General features: G+C 40.7%; 2 protein-coding genes across 2 annotated transcripts in view; one reads left to right on the top strand and one right to left on the bottom strand.

Annotated features, from left to right (window-relative positions):
- DNALI1 (dynein axonemal light intermediate chain 1) overlaps window positions 1-3,887 on the top strand; it is a 21,820-nt gene extending 17,933 nt beyond the window's left edge. The window contains exons 5-6 of the mRNA XM_027864690.1: window positions 58-222; window positions 1,988-3,887. Of these exons, the coding sequence (XP_027720491.1) occupies window positions 58-222; window positions 1,988-2,023 (201 nt within the window). The 3' untranslated portion in view covers window positions 2,024-3,887. The remainder of the gene's footprint in view (window positions 1-57; window positions 223-1,987) is intronic.
- On the bottom strand, window positions 3,851-27,004 carry GNL2 (G protein nucleolar 2). Its single transcript, XM_027864689.1, has 16 exons — window positions 26,798-27,004; window positions 22,985-23,069; window positions 22,028-22,122; window positions 20,186-20,325; window positions 15,501-15,685; window positions 13,985-14,051; window positions 12,508-12,666; window positions 11,613-11,726; window positions 10,484-10,612; window positions 9,441-9,545; window positions 7,870-8,028; window positions 7,548-7,661; window positions 5,398-5,843; window positions 4,966-5,045; window positions 4,374-4,456; window positions 3,851-4,037 (listed from the first exon to the last, which is right to left on the bottom strand). The coding sequence occupies exons 1-16, from the start codon at window positions 26,859-26,861 to the stop codon at window positions 3,885-3,887; spliced, it is 2,178 nt and encodes a 725-aa protein (XP_027720490.1). The 5' UTR covers window positions 26,862-27,004; the 3' UTR covers window positions 3,851-3,884.

Genomic DNA, 27,004 nt, shown 5'->3' with positions numbered 1-27,004 from the left:
CCCCACCCTGTCCTGGCTTCCTCCCCTGTGGGGAAATCAGATGTCTTCTTTGCTCAGATTGCAGATTTAGAAACAGAGAAGAAAGATTTGGAGAGGCAAGTGAATGAGCAGAAGGCTAAGTGTGAGGCCACTGAGAAGCGGGAGATTGAGAGGAGGCAGGTTGAAGAGAAGAAACACAATGAAGAGATTCAGTTCCTGAAGCGAACCAATCAGCAGCTGAAGGTGAGGCCGGTCGCTTTAGGGGTCATGGGCCTAATTCTCTGGAAGGCCGGGTGTGCACTCTCAACCATAGCCTAACATTTTCTCTTCTAGCTTGGTAGGAGAAAGCAATGGTGTGGCCTCCTCCTTCTTTCTTCCAGGGCTCAGATGGATAGCTCCCTCTTCAAGAGAAATCTGTTCCCTAAGTGGGTGTGGAAAAAAGTGAGGTTTACATCCCAATACAACTTACACCTTTGAGCCTCTGGTTTTGGCAACATTTCCTCCTGAATAACAGAATAACAGAGCCCAGGAAGTCCTCTCTGGCAAGTCACTGCATTTTCTCATCCTGACATTTTAGAGACTCCCATTCAGAAGGGCCAGGCTTCAAATGCACATGGATGTTATCTGAGGTCCCTTAGGGCCAGAGCCTGACCTGGTCAGGAAAGGCCCCAGAGAGGAGAGGGGCAAGGAAAAACCTTTTCAATTCTAAGTCTCCACCTGGTATGCTGTGAGAAGAGCTGGCCATTTGTTTATTTCTCTGCTTTAGTCCCTTTATCTGCCTAGATAGGAACACAGCCAGGGTGGCTTGTCATCCACTGGGAGTGTGGAACAGCCCCTGCTGCTCCTTTTCCTCTGCCCACCACTGAAGGCTCTCTTGGGGAGAATGCTGCCTTATCTTCTAGAGGGAGGTCTTTCTGGGTTTTGGTCAGCAAGGGCATGCTAGGAAGAGGGATCTTCCCACTGCCTCTCCTCTCTTTTTCTCAATGGAAGACCTAGCAGGAGCTTGTAACTCTGGGATTGGTAGGGACATGGGCTTCCATACACCAAAGATACTCAATCTGAAAAAAGGGGTGATGCTTCCTGCTAATGGAGGGTGGCATCAGTCCTTGTTGCTGAAAATTGATTTGCTGTTGTGACACAAAATTCTTTTTAAGAAGAAAAAAAATCAACCCAGAAATCTTCACAGGCAGATAAGTAGTCCTGAGAGTAAATCTTTTCCTGTCTTTCACAGATAGTTTTGGTGTTCCTTAATCTGCCAGGGAGTTTGCAGTAACAAAAGCAAAGGAAGCTACCTTAGCATCTTTCTAACACATCCTAGCAACCACCTAATCCTTAGGATGAAGGATTCTTTAGACACCAGTTATTTCTATAAGCGCAAAGCTGTCCTGCTTCAAAAGCAGTGCTTGCCTGCCTCCCCCACCCCAGGACAGATGTACCTACCACAGTGATTTCTTTTACTAGTTGCCTTTAGAAGAGAAGTGTCTCTCAGGCACCATCAGCTTGACATACAAAATGGAGGCAACCTATACACTAGTAGCAGTTTCCTTTAATTGGGCGTCAAGCTGTCTCAGTGATGGAAAATTTGCTATTCCACATCCCCTTTTCCCACCTGGCACACAACTCCTGAGTTCCAGAACTGGAGGGCCAAATGTTTAATTTAGCGGACATAGTCAAGCCTGAAACGTGAGTCCTGAAACCACTGTTTCAACAACTTTTATTCAATTTCCTCTTCAATGCTTTACATTATACCCTGAGCCTGGCCATTGTATGGAAACCAGGGCAGCTCTGGTTTCTCCTAATGCAGCAAGACCATGCTGCCAAGCCAGAAACAAATTTAGAAAATATGACGTTAGGAACTAAAAAAAGAAAACCCAAACCCTAAAAACCTTGGACCTGGCTGTCTGGACTATTGCCAACTACTTCTCGGGGACTTTTTTCACCTTGGGGTGCTTGACTCTGGGAAGAAGGCTCCACCTTAAATATAACGGCTTCCATTTTTGTTTTTCAGGCCCAACTGGAAGGCATCATTGCACCAAAGAAGTGAAGATTTCCATGTGGGCCCCAGTGAGAACTACCCCTATATAAACAGTCCCCTGTAATAAAAAGCTACAGTTTAGTGAGTGAACCAGCCCACACCCCTGGCCTCCAGAAAAACCATCATGCAACATTTACACCATTGCCTAAATGCCCTGAAAACACCCCGAGATTTGGTAGTAATGCTCAAGGTTGGATGATGGGAATTCATGTCTCCCAGGTATCTTCCATATTTGGCTCGCCAGACAACGCCCACTTGGCATTGCTCAACGTAGAACCCTGAGCAAGGGTTGTCCAGCTCAGGCGTTGAAGTGGTCATTGTTCCACCTTGACTCCTACAGCCAAGCAAAGTGGCTCCTTCTCCTTTGAACTATGCTTTTCTGTACTTCTCATCCCTTCTTCAGTGCTTCTCCCAATGCCTGCTACCCTTTCTACTCTCCTCCAAAGGGTCACCTGTCTGGGGTCTGTCTTCCCCCACCCAAACGTAGTCCTTAGGACCTGTTTTATGCTTTGCTTCAAGTTAGCCCAACCCTTCTTATCAATCAACCACTCTGGCCTCAGCTGTTTCAAGGCGCCAGTAGTCAGCAAGATTTTAACATTCCTGGCTTTGTTTAGGTATCTGGTAGAAAGAAATCTGAGTCACGGATGTCTATCACAAGGAGGCCACATACAGACACCAACGTGGCACAGCAACCTATTTCAGAAAGCTATCTGTTGTTGGACTTGCTCTTAGACTGCAAAAAGAGGACCTATCCCCTAATCAGCCATGCCCAATTAATCAGAGCTGATCAAAACCTCAGCAAGCAACTTTGATTTACTACTACTGGTAAACCAATCAGTGGGAACTGACCAGGATGGCTACTACTCTTGCTCAGGAGGGTAAACTTTCAAGTCAAAGTAAAATAAATCTAAATCAGGTTTTCTGGTTTTTGGGGTTTTGTTTGTTTTTGCAGCACTACACCTGTTGGAGGTTATTTTATTGCCTAGTAAATGAAAATTGAAGCTAAGCGGGGAAAAGAACTGACTCATTTCTATTTGGGGCCAAATGGGTTTAGTCAGTGGAGGCGGCTGTTCAAACCACTTTTCCAAGTAGCATGGCAAAGACTTTAACGTGGCAGGCTCTACATGCCTTCATGGAGACTGGCACCTAGGGCAGCTGGAGAAGGAACTTCACTAGTTCGGTGGGCCTCTCTGTCAGCAGGGGAGACCCAGAATCCTGCTCATTACTATTTAGGCGGGGAGATTTGCTTGAAAAAGCGCCACATCCTGCAGGAACCATTTGCTTCCATTAAGGCAGGTACTACATGTTCACCCTACTCAGACTCAGAAAAGGCGTTGTGCCTCCCTAGCACTGGACAATTCACAGACTCTGCTATGAGAATGTGCATGGGCTCTGAGTAACCATGGCACTTTATTCACTGAAAGTGAATTCCAAATTCTGCCCCTGCCCCCCAGCACCTCGAGCTCCTGAAGGAAGCTGGTGCTGCTGTGTCTCAAGTTTAGGCTACATAAAATATTTCTTGAAAGTATTCCGTTTCGAAAGACTCTCATGCCTCGAATCTAACAAGCAGTTAGACAACCATTCTTCCTCTGCATCTGCTAGCTAAGTACCCTGATAAAGCTACCTCTTGGCAGGACTTCAGAGGGTTATTTGAAGTATCCCTGAAAATCCCTAAGGTTTCTATCACCTAACATGACTTTAACTAGTCAAAACAGCAGTATTTCTTTGTGTGTCTTCTCAAGTACATATGACTGATTTCTCACGTCAGATCACAACAGCAGCAATGTAGTCCTGGAAATGCAAACTGTATGAAGAAAATGTACACAACTAATCGCATATTTTTGTAAATTTTAATAAACCAATTAAAAAGTTACTGCTTCCGTTTGAATTGTCTGTGGTGATGATTTTGTCCCCCTGAGTCACTGGTCTTCTTTTTGTTCCTATTCTTGTTTTTCACGTTGTGAGTGTCATAGTAGCGAACCCCAACCTTTTTGGCTCTCTTCTGCCGGTCTGCTCGCCTTCGCTGCAAGAATGAAGAAAGTCAAGTGTCAAACCAGGAAAGCTACAAAAAGGGCACTTCTTTCTGGTCAGTGGGATGTTCCTGAGCAGCTTTCCATAGCTACTAGATGATGTGAGTTCAGTTCAGAAGTCTGCCCTGTAATCATGCCTTGTTTCGGCTACTTAATCTACTTCTAGGACCTGTCAATGACCCTCAAGCTTACTAGGACTGTGGTCACAAAACAGGGCTCTGGCTCCCTGACAGGTTAGTAATTTCAAAAAGTCACATTAAGGCTATGAGGGTTTCCACTGTGGTCTTTATACCATGCACCTGGGGTAGAGGAAAATGGAGAAAACTTACCGCCTTCGATGTGAGCTTTGGAGACTTATTATCAGGCTCTTTCTCTTCAAGTGCCTTTCTCTTTTTTCCTTTCTTGGTATGTTCTGAAAAAGGAATGGTAACTTCAACATACAAACTACAAGGCTGTGGACTAAATGACTGGCTTGGGAATGACACCGGACTCTTCTCAAAGAAGGAAATTAGAAAACTTTCTTTGCATTTTCCATTTAATCTCAGTGAATATACTACTGAAGTTGAGATAATATCCTTAGATGAAGAGACCGATATCAGCTATAAACACTTAAGGAAATTTCAGCCAGTGACAAAATCCAGAGGCTAACTTCACTATTACTATTACATGAAAATCATACATAACTCAAATTTCCATACGTCTTTAAAATTTACCAAACATTTTCTTCACAAAATGACAAGGAAAGATCTACAGCTGTGAGAGATTAAGTGATTTCCACAGAGTCACCCAGTAAGTGTGTGTCAGAGCCACATGTCAAAGCCGAGGAGGACAAAGGACGCCTTCTCAAAATCAATGCTCGTTCCATTACCCTATGAGGCCGGGTTCAATTGGGAAACCATGTTTAAATGACTTTTACTTTACCTTTTTCTTCTATATCATCTTGCTCTTTGGATTTGGGCTCAGATTTGGAAAACACCTTTTCAGTAAGTCCTTTGGGAATTCTACAAGAGAAGGAAAAGCAACGAAATGACTCAGACAGCAGAGGTTCTCATCATACAACAAAGACAACAACATCCTGAGCCACACACACAATCTCATCTGGCTGAAGAAAAACCCTTTAGGAAAGCTCAGCTGTCAACAAAGAGAAATACTCTCATCATTTCTATATTTGAAGAAGAAATTGAGTAAGCCTCTGTAGCTCAGCTAACTGAATGTTATTTATATATCGTTATTATCTGGAGATAAGAGTGAACTCCACTCTACATATTGTCCCAGGACCTTATAACACGTAACCTGGGACGAAAAGCGGGTCCCACACCCAAACTGCAGTTGTCAGATGCAATGATACGTTACCTGATTGCTGAAAACTTTCTGGCTTTAGCTTTGTTTAAGAACTTTTTGTATTTGGCAATTTTTTCATCCAGAGCTTTAATAACTGCTTTGGTGCCAATTTCTCCATCTGCCTGGGATGCCTGGTTTGACTCCTCACGCTCTTCCTCACGCTGTTCTTCTTCCACTTCCTCCTCCTCCTCTCCAAAAGAGTCATCAAACTCTCCGTCGCTATCTGAGATCTCCACAGGGACCAGATCTTCTCCCGTAAACTGAGGCACAACATTGATCTTGCCAAAGTTCTGTCGCACACGTGCCAGGAGCTCTCTCATTTCAGCGTTTGTGTCATCGCTCTCTTTCTCCTCCTCATTCCTTTCAGCCACAGGTGTGGCTTCTTGACCTTCAGTTTCTCCCCCTTCTTCCTTGGTTTCATGGGGTGATGCTGTCGAAACAGCCGAGGACGCTAGGAACTATTGAAAAAGGAAAAGCAAAAGCTAAGAATGAAGACTTTACCTTAGGGTCTCTATCTAAAGCCTGCCTTTTCCCTGGACACTTAAGACCCCATATATACTCTAAATCCAAAGTCATGGCACAGAACTAGTCTAACCCAATACCAGTCAACAAGCATTTGTCAAGTGCTTACTATGTGCTAGGCACTGTGCTAAGTGCTGGGGACAGGCAAAAACGTGGTCCTTACCCTCAAGGAGCTCATACTCTAACGGAAAACATGCATTCAACACTAAACACAACATGAAAACTAGGTTTCCGACACAAGGAATGCCGTCTCAGAGGTAGAATGCAGTGAGAGAAGATTACAAGGTCAAGCATTCAGGATTTCAGTAAGTGTCTGGGAAGAGGAAACAGAGTTATAGAAACAGTATGAGTGTGTGTTTTGTGTGTTGGAGATGGAATGTAGATGATCTCTTTGTTGTTATTGTTCAGTCATGTCTGACTCTTCATGACCCATTTGGGTTTTTTTTGGCAAAGATACTGGAGCGCTTTGCCATTTCCTTCTCCAGCTCATTTTATAGATGAAGAAACTGAGGCAAACAGAGTTAAGTGACTTGCCCAGGGTCACAATGCTACTAAGTTTCTGAGACCAAATCTGTACTCAGGTCTTCCTGATTTCAGGCCCGCCTCTCTATCCACTGCACCACCTAGCTGCTGCAGATGATCTCTAAAGTCCCTTTAACTTAAAAATCCCATGATACCTATGACTTAGCAATGGAGATTATTGGTGAGAATTGAGAACATTATCATCCTGAAGGGAAGTGATTAAGAGGTAGAATTAGGTATAGAAAGGGAGGCAGTACAAAACCCTAAATCAGGAAGTGTGACAATAAATGGCAAAAAAGAAATACAAGGTTATCTTGGGGCAACAAGACTTTTTTCAGGGTCAGGGAAGACTTGGACATGTCTGAAGGTCAAAATGCTAATGGAAAGAAAGGCAGTGAAGAGTAGAGAAAGGAAGGGGATAAATGTGAACAGAGGGACTTCATAATTCAGCAAGAGAAAGATCAAGAGCATGTTCCATTATCTTCTGTCAGTCCAAATCAAAGAAGAGGTTTTTCATCTGAACCTGTCCTATAAGCACATTTGGATCCATTCACACCCTCACCATAACCGAGGCAGTGCAGGTGTGACGTAGAGTAAGCAGGGTGGAGTGGAAAACTCAAGTTTAAACTGCCATTCTGTCATTTAGTGGTTCCATGACCACAGGTAAGGCCCTTCTGCTCTCTCAGCCTCACTTTTCTCACGTGTAAAATGAGGATAATCTCTGTAGTACATATCTCATAGTGTTGTTTTGGAGTTCAAATGAGATAATGAATATAACACACTTTACAAACCTGGGAGCACTATGAAAATCAAAGTTTTGGGGTTTTTTTCCCTAACAAAAATTACATGTGCCGTAACAATTATATTTTCAGCAAATACCTATCATAAATAATCCCTTAAGACTCATTCCAAACTTAGCCACATGATATTTGTTTACCAAACTCCAAATGCTAATTCCCTAATGGACTAGAAAAGGTGAGTGGACCCCATGGCACAACAGAAGTCGTACAGGTAAAATTACAACATGAAATCAAATTTTATCAGGTGAATGCAGCACAGGAAGTTAGCATCTAAGTCAGTATGAAGATCTCCTAGCATTGTCTCTACTTCATTCCTACCTGTGAGGCTGATGGGGGCTCTGCATTAGGTGGCTTGACGAAGAAAGGAATTCGGCCCCTTTGCCAGTCATTGAGAACCATCTTGCCCACAGTCTGCAGGTCAGGCTCTCCACCCTGAAAAGTCACACAACAGATTTCCATCAGGGACACTGAACAAAGCTAGCCCCCAGAATGGCTATGTGTCAGTTTCCCTACGAAGACCTCACTTTTCAGCTCCATTATTACTGATCACATAATTAATTTCCATATTACATTGTTAAGCACATGGAAGTTGGTTTTATCACCAGATAGAACATTACACTTTGGGGATGTTCCTACTTACCTTTAAAAGCTTTCCAGTCCTGAAGGCTAGCTTTCCCAGGAAGTCTTCAGCATTTTCCCAATAATCAATTTTATATGTCTTACTAATATATTCTGACTTTGCTCTTTCAAGCACAGAACTTATATGGTCTTCAGGACTCTTAATTTTTTCAACTTGAACCTAGAAAATAATAAAGAAATTGATGCTTGCAAGCTTTATCGTAGTTTTTAAAAACATTACCCAGCTAAACTTTTAAAAAATCCCCTAACATTAGACTCTATAGAACAAACACTATGCTAGGCCCTGGAGGGTACCTGACTTATGGAGATTACAGTAATTAGCATACATACAAATGTTTTTTAAAAAATGTTCATAAATACTGTATAGCAAAATGAGGTCCAAAGTGGGAAGACATGATCTCCAATTAGGGTAAATCAGGGAAAGTTTTCTGGAGCTAATTTTTAAATTGGGATTTGAATGATGAATAAGAATTAAGTAGGCACCAGGAGGATATTCTCTAAGCATGGTGGCAGCAAAACAGAAGGTGTACAGGACTGACAGTGAGTGGTCTGATTGAGCTGGACTATAGAATACATGTGATTATAGATTTCGGTCATCTAGTCCAAACCTTTCATTTTACATATAAAGAAACTAAGTTAAGTGACTTGCCCAAGGTTACAGACAGTAAATGGCAGAGCTGGGATTTGAACTCAAGTCCTCTACCTCCAAATCTAGCAATCTTTCCCTGGGATCAGTCAAGTGAGAAAAAGCTGGGAGGTTAAGATGGTGCCAGATTGAGGGGCCTCTGAATTTTAGGCAAAAGAGTATCAACTGTATTCAGTGGAAAATAAGGATTGATGAGTGCCAAGCAGTGGCCTGATGTATGATCTGAACCATGAACTAGGAAGCATGTCTGGCAATGTGGAAAGGATGACAAAGAGGTGAAGGAAAAAGGAAAGGCAAGACCTGTCACTGTTCAAACCACATCCAAAGTTGAGGCTGCTGCAAGATTTCAACACCATCCAACGAGAGCCGACATCGCTGGGAGCTGTCCTAAGGACTAAGCCATGAACTGAGTGTTCTCTCACAAACTTCCAGCTGTTGGCTTTCCCCTGGTGCCTCTGCTAGTCACCTGCAGCCTGCCAATCCTGCAGGACTGCAGGAGTTTAATGAGGAAGGAGGAGTTTAAAATGGGACAGGATAAAGTCACGAACACCTTTAAAGGCTAAAAGGAACCACGTACTGGTTTTGGTTATATTCAGAAACAAGTAAGGATACAGCTAGACTCCAAAATGACTCAACTCTTCAAACCCACAAGTATGAACACGGGCCCAGAATAAACACAGGTCCAGCTTCTTTCTGGATCCCATGTATACACTAAGAAATCCTTTGTGGGTTGATGCTGCCCAGAGATGCCAAGGATCTCACCCACTCCTCAAACAGGGGAGTGTGGAGTAGAGAGGTCCTGCTAAGCATCATGTTGTTGACAGACCTCTAACTACTTTTGTGTGAGTAAAGCAGAAGTCATCCAAAGGACCCCCCACAGAAGAATTCCCTCCAAAGGTCACAATTAAATGTGACCAAACACTCACCACTCCTTTCAGCACAATGTCCGTTTCAGAGTCCCCAGAAGGGTAAACCACACCTGGACAGTCAATAAGGAATATCCGACGCATCAAGGTGATGTACTGCCAGACCTGCAGACAGACCAAAAAGTCAGAAACCTTCCTTCTCCTAAGTACTGCAAATCTGTCCTTAACAAGCAATCAATCCACTACACCCTCATGTGACACCCAAAGGACAGTAACTGTTGTCGTTGTTCACTTGTGTTCGATTCTTTGTGACCCCAGCAAGGGTTTTCTTGGCAGAGATACTGGAGAGGTTTGCCATTTCCTTCTCCAGCAAACGAGGCAAACAGGGTGAAGTGACTTGCTCAGGGTCACACAGCTAATAAGTGTCTGAGGCTGGATTGGAACTCAGGAAGAGGAGTCCTTCTCACTCAGGACAAGCACTCTATCCACTACACCAACTAGTTGCCCCATCTACATGACACTTCCACTGAGTAAACAAGTTTCCATAACCTAAGAGAATAAAAATGATGCTTGCAGAAATTTCAAACTATTTCAGAAGTAAACTTTTCCCTGCTTTTTAAAAGTGCTGAAATCTTAACAGCAAACTTGACCTTTCACCCTCCACGAAGAAGAAAACTGCTCTACAAATACCCTGTGTGCAAGGCCAGTACCCCCAATGGCTAGAACCTATACACAGGAATGACAGCGCTTTTTCTTTTCAAATCCAGACATTTTCTTAGGCTAAATTTTGGTTGAGGTAGAAAGTAGGATGAAGAAAAATTAAAAACAGGCAAATACGAATGGCATGTACCTAATCATGCCAAAGCCTCACATTGGCCTATAAAAAGCTCTTGAACTTTTATCAAAATATGCAAAAACTTACAACACACCAACAAGCTGGATCTCTTGTCCTCATTTCTTGCTCCCAAATTAAGTCTACAAGGCTAAACCCTCCAAAGTAGGCTCATTCAGAAAATGACAGGAGTCCCCAGGGATCCAGGCAATCTCCACTTTTTTGTGGTAGAGACATATAACCACAAGACTCCCTTTCCAAACAGACTTACCTTGGTTTCTCCTGCAATGGGAGCCACATTACAAACTTTCTTGGAACGCAGAGTATTTATCACAGAACTCTTGCCAACATTTGGATAGCCAATGAACCCCACACTGATTTGCTTCTTGTCAGTGTGCAACTGTTAGAAAAACACAATCAATTATATACACAATTAAAAAACCTTAATACAGAGGGGATTTTTACTTATTTATCTCTGTTCCTAATCTCATCACTGCAGAAGTAAACCAAGGTTCCTACGAGTAATGAGGGGGATGGACTGGATGCCCATGGAGGAGTCTTCCAGCTTTCAGTCCAAGATCCTATAATAACAATAAAACATAAATGGGGATGGCATGGGGGTGAGGGGGAAAAGAGGAGGTGTCCCAAGCTGGGAAAGCTCAACAGTATTTGGGTCAGATAAGTGAGGCTTGAACAAGGCTGAGGATTATCACCAGAACACTGGCCACTAAGTAATGCATTTTTTTTAGCCGCAAGAACTCATAAAATTAGTCTGGTCAAGACTAGAGAGGACAGCCACACTGAAAAGCATTTGTGTATGTGCAAATGGAATCACAGATTTTAAATAAGTCAAAGAATCTGCTTTGTCTTCTATGTGAAATTACATGTATGTCTTAAGTTTTAAAATATGTAGGTCGTGAAACCCAGGAATAAATAGGAAATCTCTATGGTTAGTTAAAAATTTACTTTGAAAAATTCAACATGACACCACAGAGAAAGGATTAGTCATCAACATAAGGAGAGAAAAAGCCACTAACACTTCACTGAGCCTGACTTGAGAATCTTTAGAAACAATCATACGTCCGTCCCACTACCAATTCACTAGGCCTCTCTCTCAGTACTTAACATATTCATTTCTGGTCCCATACACCTAGAAAAACAACTCCAAATAGCTTTGGAATTTCTAGATCACACTTTACCTCTCAAGGCAAACTAGATCTGAGAAACTGAGATAAAGAGCATTTGTACACTATCTACCTCTCACTACTTGTTTTTTTGCCAAATACTCAATGGTAACAGCCACTCTTCCATGAAGAGCACCATTGAAAGACATTCAAATTAACTCAACAAACGGATCTCACACGAAATAACTCCAAGACAAACAGATCACATCTTAATACCTTTCCAAACTGACGTAAGAGTTGTATGAACGCTCCTTTGCCAAAGGGATTGGTGAGACTTGCATGAAAGGCAAGTGTTGGATAATCTTGGGAGAGGACCGCAACCCACCGTTTCTAAAGAGAAAAGATATATTGGTAAACTAGCAGACTCACACAGCAAACTGTAAACTCTAACTTGTTTATTTACAGTACAGGGCAAGATCAGAGCATGAATTACAGGACTGTTTTTCAAATATACAGTTAATGTTTTGTCTATTGTTTTATAATGCAAAACAATACTCTAGAAATGCCTTCACTTCTAGCTAAATGCAATTAACAAAATATGAAACAGACCAGTGATTGTGATGGCTGTCTCCTGAAAAGGCCTGCCTTTTCAATGAGTTGTCCCATCACACAAGAGAGCCAGCATAGGATGATGGAAGGGGCATTTTATTAGGAATGAGGAGACTGGAGCTCTGGTGTCGTTGTATGGCATAGCTTGGGTTAGGTCACAACTTCTCTGATCATCAGTTTCTTCATATAAAAAATGGGAATGATAGCATATGACTTTCAAGCCTCACATAATTGCTTAAAGGATCAAATGAGAGCCCATGTTTCAAAGAGCTTTAAAAAAATGAAGGGATTCACAACAATGTAAGATATTATGGTGACTCATTTACTGTTACTAGTCTTACAACCCCAGGGAAACAGTGCAATTCCCACGTCTATCACTCTAATCACAAATTGGTCATATTTACAATAGCATAACTCCACTGACTAAAGGAGAACAAACTCATGGTAAACCAGTAATACTTCCAACAAATGCCCCCAAAACACATAACCTCTTCAAAAATTACTTATTGCTAAGGCAAGAGCCACCATAAAGGTCCCTGGATAGAGGGCTGGTTATACTTACTGTTGCCCAAGTTGGGACAAGGTCACATTTGTTAAGAACAAAAATGAGATGTTTCCAGGGTTTTTCCTTTTTGAGGTATGTTTCAATGTGAGGGGAGCGAGTACCCATTGGATCTCTGGCATCAAGAACCTGGACTACAACATCTGATGAGTCAATCACCTGAAAATCCAGAGAGGCAAAAATGGCTTACCACAAAATAACAGAAACATTCAACAGGGAAATGTGCCATTTTTGCACCCACAAGTAGAACTGCAACAGCTCTGTGAGAAGGGAGGGTAACAAGCAGACATATAACTGCCACCTAGTCTCATGGCCAAATAGTATCTCAAAGAGTTTTCACCTTCTATAGTCTATTAAAAATAGCTCTCTTGCAATTAATGGAAATGGATTAATCTGATGCAAATTGAAGAGAACAGGCAACAGACATAATGACGACAATGTAAATGGAAAATACAATAAAAAACTGAATGCTTTTTTCAAAAATTATGGAATGCTTCAAATAATGTTAAACAATGGATATGTTTTTTTAGTTCTGAGAAACTATATTCTTTTTTACTCTGCTGCAATATATGGCTCTTTGGGGAAGGGTGGGAAGAGGGAAATGAAGATGCTATAAAAACAAAAGATAGCATAGAAGAGTTTCTAAAAAGAAAATCGATTAATCTGTCTGTAGTCTTACTATATGATTTTAGTGCATTACCAAACAAAGCCCCTTTTGTTAATTTCTTAAAATGACTCATTACTAAGTTAGTACTTTGAGCCTCTAAAAGTTCTTAAAACCTCAATTATGAATTTAAATTAGGGGATCCAATGTTATTCCAAAACAGTTTCTAACATCTATGCTCTCAGATAAAGCATTAGGTTTGTCTGAACACGCCAATACATGCATATCTATGACCATGTGTGCATACACACACACATCTACATACACATACATATATAAACGTGCACATATATAAAACGTGCTTTCTGGGTAAGAAGCATGATGGACTCAACCGCCTAAACAGGGTAGCTGACTTCAAGTCTTAGCACTGGTAACAAAGGGCAAGTCACTTCACCTGTCCAGGACTCAGTTTATTCATCTGTAACTGGTACTGGACTAGACAATCTCTAAACTCCCTTCCAGTTCTAACCTAAGACTCTATGATCAGACAAATCTAAACAGAAGTACCGTTCAGCAGATACTCCAATCAAATCCTGGCCGCAGCTTACCTCCAATTCTCTGAGATGAGGACTGTCAGCAGTTTACAAGTAACATAACACCAAAAACAGAAAGCTGCATTTGCCTGGACCAATTAATATATATGTCACTTACTTGGCTTCACTCAAACTCATAAGGGCAGGTGGTGGGGCATGAGGATAGGTAGGGGAAGGGTATGTTCCCCTTGCTTCAGTAAATTAAAATCACCTTTCTCAAAGAAGATCTGTTATGTCAAAGAAACCCAGCACTGAGGAAACTCTGAGATGAATGTCTTACCTTATAGAGCTCTCCCCAGATTCGTTTGGACTGTCCCTTTTTAAATATCTCCTCTTGTGCTTCATTCCTAAATAAGAAAGGACACAGGTAAGCAACTGAAAAAGTAGAGTGCTCTCACCTTAACGAAGATGATGCTTAAGACATGGCCAGCTACGTACCAGAAGGAAAAAAAGATCACACCAGTGATCTGGTGTTTGGTCAATCAGCAACGATGGACTGAATGCAAACAGGACCAGGATAGTGATATAAAATTGGCAGGGCCTCAATTGAAGTCTTTACCACATTAATGCTATCACTTTATATTTTTAGAACAAAATATAGCTTATAATGATCAGTATCTTATCTAAGCTTCAAAATAAGAGGGAGAGGGTACATAGAGGCAGTTACCAGATACTTTTGTGGATAACTCCTTCTAATGGATTAATCCATCCATGCTTTCCTAGCCTGTGTAATTCTGGTCCACATCCTTCTGAATGTTCCCCACAGGGGTCCACACGAGGTGCTGGGGGACCTTCCTCTAAAACACTTGACATTGTGTTCGTTAACAATGGAGCACATGAGCTCTCCAAGAATGAATGAAGAAAAAACATTTATTTAGTGCTTACTATGTGTAAAGCACTGTGCTAAATGCTGGCAATACAACAAATAGAAAAGCAAGACAATCCCTGCTCTCCAGGAGCTCACGTTCTAGTAGGGGATCCAACCCACATGGAAGGTTTCATCTCCAAGTGAGATGGAAAGGTCCCATGGTCTTCAGGATGCAATGGCAAAGTAATGTATGAACTTTAATGTCATTTCCAGTCATAAAAATCCTAGCAGTTTCTCTTTTTGAACCCACTTGATAATACCAAGGACTTGGATGGCTAGATCTTCCATAGCTGTGGCCACAGCACCCTTGGGAGCAGTTGCTAGGTCACATCTCCAGGGGTTGCTTTCCTGAATAAGGGCAAAGATGGAAGCAGCCCAGGGGTGAGAGTCAGCAGCTGGTGCTAGTGGTAGCAAAAAGGTCAGTCCCTGCTCTAAAGTGACAGAGCCACAACAACCGAGGGGGGTAAGGTCACAGTATGAGAACTAAAGACACCCTAAAGGGTTATCAGCCCAACCTCCTCATTTGTGAAATTTAGAAAATGGGGCCAAGAGAGGTTAAGTGTTATACAAATTATATGTGTTAAACAAGAGGTTATACAAGTAAGTAACAGAGTTGGGACTCAACCCCAGATGCTCTAACTCCCAATCTCGTGTTCTTTCCTTTACACTAAGATGCCTCTGTAGGATTATTTCCACTTTATAGGTGGAAAAACTATTGTCTGTAGGGAGCACCCGATTCCCAGTTCAGTATTTTCCACTCCAAACTTTTAAAAAATGCAAATTTGTTTAAGACAAGGAGTAGTGAATTTGTGCTGAAAAAAGCAAATGAGATTTTCAAAGAGGCACGGCTCCAGCTTCTAGAACTGAATAAAAAGAAAAAAACATACCTATTAGATCCCACTTTTAATTCCTTCATCCAGTGTCTTACCTCTCACCAGTATCTTCTGTTACCAGGTCACGATCTTTCTTTTGGTCATAAGTCTCAGCTGAGGCTTCTGCATTTTCTATAAGAGACTGCATGTCACTAGTAAAGAGAGTAGGTTTCTTCCTCTGTGACTTTGGGCCAAATGTTGTTTCAAAAGTTTCTGTGTCAAGAATATGCACTTTGGAATGCTAAAAAGAAATAAATCATAGTAAAAACTAACAAAAGTAGGAGGAAAGAGCAAAAAATTGCAATCTACCTCGAAAAGTCTTTCTGCATTCATTTACAAGAGTGCAGCTTTAACGTGACTTTACATCAGAAATGCTTAATTAAGGAGTATGAGCACTTGTTCTTCCATTCTGAAGTCCTCTAAGTTTCATGGAGAAATACCAAAGCAATACAAATAATCAAAGCAAATGTGAACAGTTTTGTAAGATCAGCCAAAAATTCTGCTTTATTTCACTTATCATAAACTTTAGTCAAATGTAATTAAAGCTACAATGCTGAAAATTAACTTATCTTTCTGATCACTTTTTTGGGGTTTTTAAAAACAAGTGCATAAAACTCGCCAAATTCACAGATTTTGTCAAGGACAATCATACTCAAATTTGTGTTTTTTTTAAACCAACTGTAAATGCCAACTTTTTCTTGGAAGTTCATTGCTTTCATGGCTAAAAGGAATTGCTTGTTTTGTAAGATGCATTTTAGTTTCAGATAACATTTTCCCTAATTTAGGTAACATTTTTATTAAATACACATGGAAAGTTTTTCAGATGAAAAACATCTAGCAAAAGTCCAAAATAATAGTTTAGATGTGATAAAAGAAACCTGATACTAACTAAAACTTGATGTGCCTGTAAAGAGGTTACAGGCATAGGAATTTTTGAAGCAGGATGAAAGTGACTGTTTTGGTTGGGATCGATCACGTAACAGGATGTTAGCAGCAGGGAGTGCATATCCTCACAAACTGTCTTCTGCCTATCACTTCAAGTTCTTTTATATGCACCAAAGAACGAATACTGCTAAATTGTGATGGTACCTTATGTGTTTTTAGTTCCTTAATTGTAATCATTTGGAAATGTAAACATTAGAACATTTTCACAGACAGCAATGTTCTTCCTCAGGCATGGACTGTCTTATTTCATCTGTGTATCCCGAAAGCCTAGCACAGTTTCTCATTCTCGCTTTATGTAAATTTGCATTATATAAAGAATTCTGAACGAAATCCACATTTCCAAAAACAAAACAAAAAACCCAAAACCACACCTATGTTAACTTTGCTACACAGTACTGTGCTCTCCTGCTTCTTGGTCCAGTGCTTCATGCCCTTCCACCACCCACACCCCCCACCTCCAACCAGGGAGAGAAAAAAAAAAAACAATCCTCCCAGTGTAAGCAGAAGAATGCACACCTAGAGAGACCACTGCTGCCACTGGATTGGGCAGGCTTGGCTTGAGACCTCTGACATCGAGAGAAGAGATTTTTTGTCCTGCTCCACCCACCCATGTGTCTGGCCCCTACGTGTTTGTCTTCTGTCCATCTGAGCTTAGATACCACATGTCTTTCCCCAGCCCTCGAGTGTTGTCCATCATCTCCTGTGTCCATGTATGGCCCTCATCTATCTGTCCACAGCATCTTCTTCCTCTCAGTTCTGGCTAGGTTCTCACATGGCTGGCGCTAGCCCCTGAATGTTCCTCCTCCTGCTTTTACTTCTCTGTCCCTGGCCCCCACCTGTCCTTCAACCATGTGCCAACACACAGCCCCCTTCCTGTCTCCCTTACTCCCTTCCCATGTCCTTAGGCAAATTCACATTATGTAAAAATTGTCTATGAATGGTCCACTTACATAAAGTGAGAACTGTCTGTATAGGGTAGATACTTAATGTTTGTTGAAATTGTTGAATTGAAGGTTTGGGTTTTTTTGTTTTGTTTTTTAAGAAAAATAAGAAAATGGTGTTAATCAAGGTGGAATAAGATCATCCAGGCCTCCTGTAGCCTAGGAGCCATCCTTAGTCTTTTCACTTCTCTCATTGCCCAATATACAAGTGATCAATTCTACCCATACAACAGATACATATCTTGTATCTGTCCCCTTCTCCCAACTCAGACTCACTGGTCCACCACCCAGCTCAGACCTTCATCACCTCTTGCCTGGGCTATTGCAGTAACCTCTTGTTTGGTGTCCCTACTTCACATCTCTCCCATCCAATCCATATTCCACACAGCTGCCCAACTAATGTTCCTAAAGCAAAAGTCTGATCACGTCACCCTCCCTCCTGCTCAGGTGGCTGCAGTGGTTCCTAACTGCCTCTAGGATAAAGGAGTGTACAAACTGCACTAACCACCAGTTGTACCAATGACACTAGATACTCTCTTGTACCAAAATATACAGGCCAAGTGTTTTAGCAATACAGAATATTTGGAATGGGCAACAATTCAATCAATTCCACAAGCATTTAATAAGTGCCTCCTATGTGCCAGACACTGGGCTAAGGGCTGGGGAGACACAGACAAAATCAAAGCAGCCTCTTCTTCAAGGAATTTATGTTCTGCTAAGGGTGAATAACATACACAGAGAAATGCAACAAACAAACACACACGCAGGGAAGTTTCGGGCTGGGGGAGAGGGAACGAGCTAGCCCTTAAGTTGAGCTTTGAACAGAATTAGAGATTCCTAGAGGTAGAGACAAAGAAAAACAACATTTCTGGTGTGAAGAGACAGACTGTACAGAGGCTCCCAGATAGGATATATAATGTCACAAGGAACAGCAAGGAGGCTAAAACATTAAGAGTATGTGACAGGGAGTAATGTGAAATAACAAGTCCTGAAATACAGGTTGAGACCAGCCTCTGAAAGGCTCTAAAGAGCCAACTGAAGATTTTATCCTTTATCCTAGAGGCAGTCAGGAACCACTGATGCCTCCTGAGCAGAAGGGAGGATGACATAACTAGCTTTGTGTTTTAAGAACATCAACTGGGTAGCTTAGCTGGGACAAGTGTGAGGCAGGGACAGAAAACAGTTTACTGCAATAGTCCAGGCAAGAAGTGATAGAAGCCCAATCTAGGGTGGTGGACCAAAGAATCTGAGTTAAGAGAAGGAGCTAGATGCGGGAAAGGTTGTGCAAGCAGAATTGACAGACTTGGATATGGACAATGAGAGTAAAGAGGTTGAGAATGGTTCCTAGGTTGTGAACCTGAATAACTACGAAGAGAGTGGTGCCCTTGATAAAAATAGTAAAGTTAGGAAAAGGGGTGAATTTTGGGGAAAAAATTATGAGATTCTATTCTGAACACGCTAAGTTTGATATGCTTATGGGTCATTCAGATAACAACATCCAGGAAGCAGTTCATGATTTGGGACTAGAGCTCTGGAAGTTTGATAGATCTGGGATTCATCTGCATAGAGATAATAAATGAGCCCGTGGGAACTGATGAGATCACAATGAAACAGTGAAGGGAAAGAAAAGAGCAGAGCCCTGGGTTATACCTAACTCAAAGTAAGAATAAAAAGTGGTAGGAAAATCAGGGAAGAACTATGTCATGAAAACCCAAGGAGAAAAGAATAACTTCTCAAGGATAGTCAGCAGGGTCCAAAGCTATAAGAAGGACAAGGATTGAGAAAAAAGACATTAGCCTATAATAAAACCTCTTTGTTCCTTCCTTATAAGCTAGATTCAATCTAATTTTAAACGACTACCTTTAGGATAACAGAAAATAGAATAAGGTAAATAGCAACTTGTCCATGGCTCATGAATTACTCTGATATGTTTCTCTGAAGGAAGTCATTAAAATAATTGACTGAATCTGAAGGAATAAACAAGACTTGATTCTTTTTTTTTTTAATTGCATTTTGGTGAAGCAATTGAGGTTAAGTGTCATGCCCAGGGTCACACAGCTAGCTAAGTGTCAAGTGTCTGAGGCCACATTTGAACTCAGGTCCTCCTGACTCCAAGGCTGGAGCTCTATCCACTGCGCCACCTAGCTGCCTCCCTTGATTCTTATTTGTTTAAAAAGAGACACTTTTTTTGAACTGTTAAGCCCCCCTGCCACTCCACTCCCCACCCCTAAGCTTACAATGGAATTGAACCTATAAGTACTAACTACATTTCTAGGAACTATTATTCAAAGCAAGGTCAAATGTGTAAACATTAGTCCATTTCTGTGGTTCAGTTTCAGGTCAGTTATATTTAAGTGCCAGCTTAGGCTTTCACTGAGCTCCACTTTGATGGATTATTACCTTCTCATCTAAAAGAGAATTTCTTCATCTGAATGCAGCCCAAGTCAGTAATTCAAAACTTACTGAACCTAAAAGTACTCAATCCAATTCAACACAATTTTCTCCACCAAATTTTGCTTTCTTTAAAAACAAACGAACAAAAAAAAAAAACCCAAATCCTACCCAAACCAACCCTCTCTCTACTTTCTACTTACTTCTAGACATTTGATGGAATTATCCTCTGAATGAAACAAGGTTATATACCTACCCAAAAACACTTAAGTCAGAGATGACAAAAAGAACACCTCACTCACAAAACCAAAACAACTTAGTCCTGAGGGTGATAAGAAAAGAAGACTACAAATATTCCTACTACTAAATCAAATTTCCTTATCCTCTTAAAAGGAAAAACATCTGGAGGGATGGATTTATCAGACCTAATTCATTTTCACACAAGGTGCGGATCACATTCTTACATGAGGCTGGATTCGGTCATGGAGGAGAGACATTGGTAATTTGCTTTGCTTCATGACAACTCGGTATGGATCCTTCATAACTTTATCCATTTCTTCTTGGAATTTCTGTAATGATGACTGCTTAATCACACGTGTATTTCCTGTTTTATAAAGGAAGGACGGTTCAATTTATTATAATTACTATGCTATTGTGGAGGGCAGATTTTTAACTTCCCACTCCTTAAATGTCTGCCATTCAATAAATGAAATGACTATGTATGGAGCATCTAACAAGAGCAAAAAATGCTGGAAGAAGAAAAAAAATGTGCCCTTCCACTTCTGCTTTTAGACATAAGAAGATAAAAGTTTAAAAAAAAAAAAAAGACCTATCTCCACTCACCCTCTAACAATAGCTCACTCATTAATTGGCCAAATAATGAGTTTTAGCCTCCTGATCTCAGTATTTCAAAAGATCTGTGATTTCTCCTCCTGTGGATACTTCCTCCACTGACTGGGCTTACAACTCTATGGTTTAGAGATCTGAATCGCTACAGCTAAAAACGTTCATTCCCTGGTGGTCAACCTCCTAGTGGAGCTTCTAACCAGGCTAATTCTGGAGCAATGGTTCACTGGGCTCATATAAGGCTTTATAACTCAGTAAGCCCTGTCAGAACTTGAATTCTGTTGGCACACCCTTCCAAAACCTATGGCCCCCTCCACACTATGACGAGGCATCGAAGAAGATATCAGTGGGGATGAAACTAGAAAATAAACATCCTTTTGAATGGAGTTGGGATTGACAAATTTCCTTTCTGATAGATTTGGCAAGAGAACTGGCACTCAATCAGAAGGAGGCCAACAAGCATGAAACAAACAGAGGTTCAGTACAGTGTCACGTTTACTATCCCCAAGTATGTAAAGGTTTGGAAGAATTACTAAGGACTGTTAACAGGATGTTTTAAATCAATATATGCATGGAAGGGAACAAAGTAAAACAAACACTAAACTTCCTTTGGACAGATATCATATAAGTCTTAAATTCTAAGGAATCTTATGCAATTAAACCATGGTCATGCAATGTAAACGCATAACTAGAGAATTCAGGTCTCAGAATAGAACTTTCTATAGCCCGCTCTGTTATGCAAAGAGGCATCCCATTACAAGAGACCAAGATTCTTCTAAAGGCACACTCCAGGGTCCCTGGCCCTCAAGCAAGGGAATTAGCAGGGATAAGCTGCTCTGTTTCACACATGAGGAAGTCTGGCTATGTCAGTAATACCTCATATGCTAAGTAATGGCTTAAAAAACACCACTAGCAGGCAGGAAGTATGATAATGAGGGTAGACTTTCAAGATGGAACCTGTATGAAGCTTTGAAACTCAAGACTGGACTATTCCTTCACTGAAAGTCATCAATGAGATCTGTTATTGCCAACACTGTCTGTATCTAGTCAATAAAAAAAAGGAACTTTGAAGAACTTTAGACCAAATAATTTTTTGACTAACATGGTCAAAGTCTGTCAAAGTAATACTATAGCCATGGGTCTACATCAACAACCACCTCTCGAGCCAACCAAAAACCAGAAAGGTTTTAAAGGCTCTTCATGTCATTAAAAATGTGTTTCTAGAAGACTTACGTAATGAGCAACAATCATGTATTAAAATAATAAGTTGCAGATGAAATACTACCATCATATCTCAAAGTCAATCATTTCACTGTTCTTCCTAGTTGTGGGGCCCTGAACTATGCTATCTAACTAAACATTTACTGCTACCAGAGACCCTGAATATTTTACTCTATCCAGCACTTAATGCATTATTCATAAAACAAATGGAGTAGTAGGTGGACAATACAAATACTCACCAAACCATTTAATATTAGGTTCCACTCTTGCCACTGTGCCAGAAGACACTGATGACTGATACTGTAGAGGTTTAATTACTTTACCACGACGGTTTCTAAAATGAAGAAATAGATTTTGGTTCATGAAATAAAGTCAAATGGCAATGAAAAAGTACGATTCACCGATGACCGAAGAATCTTTATTTTTGAAAGATAAACGAATAATGAAAATTTCAGTGAGCAAAGTGTCTCATTCAGTTGAATCAGATGGCCAAAGAACCATTTACACACCCATTTGTGAGAAAGCAGCAAATAATGATTTCTCTTGGATGAATAGTCAACAGTGCTGATTTATAATCTGTGTACTTGGAGGGGAGGCAGGGGGAAAAGAAATCACACACTTGAATATTTTTGGTACAGGCTGGGCTGGTTTAAATGGATTTTAAGCAGTGGCTGACTTATGCTAAAACTCAAAATTCTAAACCAAATTGCAAAATGAGTGACTAAGGCAGACTGATTTAATCAAAATTTTGGTTATAATGCATTTTTTAAGAATGGACAGAGAATCTAATTATCAAACAACTTAGGACCAGCTAGTAAAATGCCACACTCAGCAAGTCACTGTAGTAAAGGCTGCCTCAGCAGAATCACAGCCACTATTTTCCAAGTGTCAGAATTTTTTCATTTTAAAATTTGACATTAAGAGGGTAGAAAGGAGGTAGGGCTTTTGGCTGTTCTAAAACAATACTTCCATATTCTCTGTTAAAAGAAAATCAATTTTCAATCTGGCAGTTAACAAACTCTTACCTATAAGACCATCAGCAAAAATATTTATTGTCTTTCAACTTAACACCATGATAGTATAAAGCTGGAAAGATTTCAAAGTAATTCTTGAAAACCTACAGATTTTATTTATGTCAAAACATGGTTTACTTAAAGCATTAAGATTTGGTAAGGCTGTAATATATATCAGCTCACCTTCGTTCCTTTTGCCTATACATATTAAGGCGCCGAATTGTTGCCCGGTCCCGCATGTTTTGACCCCCAGCTCCTTTTACTCGATCTAAGACATAAAAAAGTTAGATGGCATACTGTCCAACTAATAAGTCACTTCTTATACCCCACTGAAAACCAGATAAGTCAATTGAACATTTCTGTGAAACAGCAGCCTCTTCCTCTCAAAAGATTAGCTTTCCTTTTAGCCTAATCATATGCTATCAAGGACGCAGCTTGTCCTTTCTAGGTTTTCTTAAATTCCATTCCTTCTAGTATTAAATCACCTTCTTATCCTTCAATAGGGGTAGGCCTAAGCAATCTCTAAGAACCTCTCCAGATCGTGCATTCCAAAACTAGAGACTGAATTACGCAACTGCATTTGAGGAAAATTCCCCAAAAGCACTGAAGTGAAAAGTTAGGAGACCTGTCAGTTCTAATTGCTCTATGTCACTTAACCTTTACCTCAATTTCCTTAACTATAAAATGGGGATAATAACCGCACCTACCTGGGAGGGTTGTTGTGATGATCAAATGAGATAATATTTGTGTTTAGCATAGTGCCTGGCACATAGTAGGCACTGTCGAAATGCTTATTCCCTTCCTTTTCGCCTTCTCCCTATTAACTCGTTGTGTAATCTCATGAAAATCAATTAGTTCCCCTAAATCATGGATTTTTAACTTGAGATACACCAATTATTTACTAGATATAAGGGGGAGAGGGGTGTCTATAAACTAGGATGGGGAAAAAATTACATATTTATTTTCACTGAATTCTAACTTAGATTTCGAAGTTCCTTCTATTAGAATTAAAAACAAACACTATATGACTCTAAGCAGGGGTTCCTAGGTTTCACCAGACTGCCAAAGTGGTCCATGGCATAAGGAAGGTAAAGAGCCTTCACCCTAAACAGATCTCTATTTCTTAACTATGAAAAGAGGGAGCTGGGTTATATGATCTCTATGATCCTTTTCTGCTCTAATATTCAATGACTTTGGTCTCAATAAGTTGAATTATTAACATTTGATGAAAACTCCCAAAGGTTCTTCAATACAATCAAAGAGGTTAATTTGGTTCTAAATACTTTAGAGAAATATTTATTTCTGATTTAATTTTGATTTAAATATCTTCAATGTATTATTTTCTGCTTGGTCATCTCTAGCTTACATTACTTCCTCAAGAAAATGAGAAATCAGGGATTTCCAGAATCATTAAATATTGTTAGTGTTATAAAATAATGAAAAACTTCGAATAAATGTACCATCAAAGGTCACCTTGTTTATTCCCCCGCTTTCAGTTAGTACTGAAATAAAAACATCTATTCTCTATAAAATCTCCAGAAAAAATACTTTACTATCTCTCTTAGTTATCCCACTCATGGACTCTTCAAGTACACAGCCTTTTTTTTTTCCATTAAATTTTACTTTTTTCAACTATCAAGCATTTTTTTTAATCTCTTCCCATGGGAAAGAAAAATAAAAATAAGTAAGTATAGTCATGCAAAGCAAATTCCCAAAGTGGCCATGTTCAAAATTGTGTGTCTTATTCTGCTTATTTGTCCATCACTGCTCTGTCAGGAGGTGGCTAGTGTAGTTTGTCACTGGTCTACTGGAATCATGATCAATCATTTTGTTGATCAGAATTCTTAAGTCTTTCCAAATTGTTGGTTTTTACAATGCTGATGTTATGGTATAGCTGTTCTACTGGTTCTACTAACTTCACTCTGCATCAGTCCATACAAATCTTACCAAGCTTCACTGAAACCTTCTCTTTCCTTATTTCTTATAGTACAGTTACATTTATATACCATAATTTGTTCAGCCATTCTCCAGATGATAAGTACCTCTTAGTTTCTAGTTCTCCGACACTGCAAAAAGCACTGCTATGAATATTTTTGTACATATAGGACCTTTTCCTTTTTCTTCGATCTCTCTGGAGTATGCACCTAACAGTAGTATTGCTAGGTCAAAAGGCATGCAGAAAATATTAGAAAATATTTATGGCACAGTTCCGAATTATACAGCTTTTCTTAAAGTCAATATTTCTAAGAATGTATCGACATTTTAGATCCAAAGATGCACAACACTGTTATACTAAATAATTGTAAAATGTCTATGCCGGCTTTCTACCTCTGGGTCTCAGCTGTGTCTTATCTGTAAAAATGAGGGGGTTGGATTTAGATGGTCTCAAAGTTCTTTTCCAGTGCTCACTCAAGATTTTATGAGTGAAATGAAGCTGCATTTATGGATGAACTCTTCCAAAGAGACTGCCATGCTGCAATTACAGTTTCTACAGTCTTCACAGTAAACAAATTTAACATGACAAGTGAAAACCACCAAGTTTACTACAACAGTAAACATCATAATCTCTTGCTTTAAATGACCCATGTCTCTGTAGCTTCTGAGATGTTTTTTTAAAGGGTACTAAAAAAGGGGAATGATGCTAGGGACCAGATCTACTGTACTTTTCCTATTGAGTTGCTTAAATCCAAAGTAGGTACAAGCCATTGTTAAACATAGGAGGCTAAAACATCAACTTATCCTGCTTTAACACCCATCTAACTTGCAGATGGGAAGTCACAAAAGTAGAGAATCATGGAGTTGGAAGGAGTCTCAAAGATCATTTAGTCCAACCTGTTATCTGAACAGGAATTTGTTCTGCAGCATCTCCAACAAACTGTCATTCAATTTTTACTTCAATGATCCCAGATCTTCAAATCACTGCTTAATGATCTCCACTGAAAAAGAATACTACCACTTGAGACAGCCTATTTTACTTTTGGACAGCTCTGATTGTTAGGAAGTTTTTCCTTATATCCAGCCAAAACCTGCCTTTGCAATCTGCACACATTGTTCCTACTTCTGCTGTCAAATCCTTCAGCTGGAAACTTAAATGACTGTATCAAATGATCCACCCCCTAATACTCAACAGGAAGGAAGCTTGGGAGTTTAGTCACCACTTTCAAAGCCCTGCCCTCTGCAATTCTACTCAGTTTACAACCTAGAGATGCCCAAATGTGCCGTACCATTTCTACCTACCTAGAGTCTAAACTTACGGTTTTAAGAAGCTGAAAGCTCTTTAGAGCCAGATGTCAGGAAGAATATGCTGAAGTCCCACCTCTGAAACATTACTATATAAAAGCAAGTGAGTCACTTGACCCTTTAGAGTCCCCTACAGCAACTCCTTAAGGCTGCAAATTACTGACTAGTTCCAATCTGCAAAGGTGGATGGAGTTCCTCAATTCCAAGTTTCCCACCCCAATGAAATCATATGCACCTATGCAGCCATCAATACAACTTTAGTTAATACATAATAAAAGCCAGATACCATTACATCCACAGAACCTTGGAGATCATCAAGTCTAAGCCCTCTCATCTAATAGATGGGTAAACTGAGGACTATGGAGTTCACAGATTTAGGACTGAAAATACCCTCTGAAGTCATCAAATCCACCTTCCTCTCATTTTACAGTGGAAGAAATTGAATTCAGAGAGCGATTTGCCCAAACCAGGTCCTCGGGCTCCCAAATCCCCACTCCACTCGCCTCCTATGGCGAATGACTTGTCCAAGGTCGCTCACTAATGACCGGCGTAGCCCTGGATCGACAATCCAGGAGTCCCAGGGCCCTTCCCGAAACACCAGGCTAGCCCGCTCCCCCGTCCCCCACGCTGGCTGAGACGCGAGGCCATTCCCTCTCCCCCATCCCATCACCCTTCAGGCTCCCTTCCCCACAGTTTGCAGCACCAAGAGCCTCCTCCGCCCCTCCCCCTTCCCCTGGTCTCCCCCCGCCTCCATACCCGGGTTTGTGCTGGAGGTGGACGGGTTGATGGAGCTCCGTCCTTTGTACTTGGGCTTCACCATCCTGCCGGCAGGTCGGAGGCCGGAGCCTGGGGATACTGGGATTCAAGTTTTGGGTTCGGGACCTAAGCCGGCAACTGCCTGAGGAGTGAAGCAACCACCACGACAACCCCTGCGCGCCGGGAAAGACGTCACTTCCCGCATGC

This window comes from Vombatus ursinus, unplaced genomic scaffold (genome assembly GCF_900497805.2).
Source record: "Vombatus ursinus unplaced genomic scaffold, bare-nosed wombat genome assembly UNPS02014775.1, whole genome shotgun sequence".
In the NCBI taxonomy this organism is placed as follows: domain Eukaryota; kingdom Metazoa; phylum Chordata; class Mammalia; order Diprotodontia; family Vombatidae; genus Vombatus; species Vombatus ursinus.
This window is presented reverse-complemented; position numbering and strand designations above follow the sequence as displayed.

Excerpts from the sequence above, each read along its gene's own strand:
- GNL2 (XM_027864689.1), bottom strand. The coding sequence starts at position 26,861 with ATGGTGAAGCCCAAGTACAAAGGACGGAGCTCCATCAACCCGTCCACC. Across the intron at positions 11,727-12,507 it reads TTGTCCCAACTTGGGCAACA|AAACGGTGGGTTGCGGTCCT; the intron begins GTAAGTATAACC and ends TTTTCTCTTTAG. Across the intron at positions 4,457-4,965 it reads AGATGATATAGAAGAAAAAG|AACATACCAAGAAAGGAAAA; the intron begins GTAAAGTAAAAG and ends TTCCTTTTTCAG.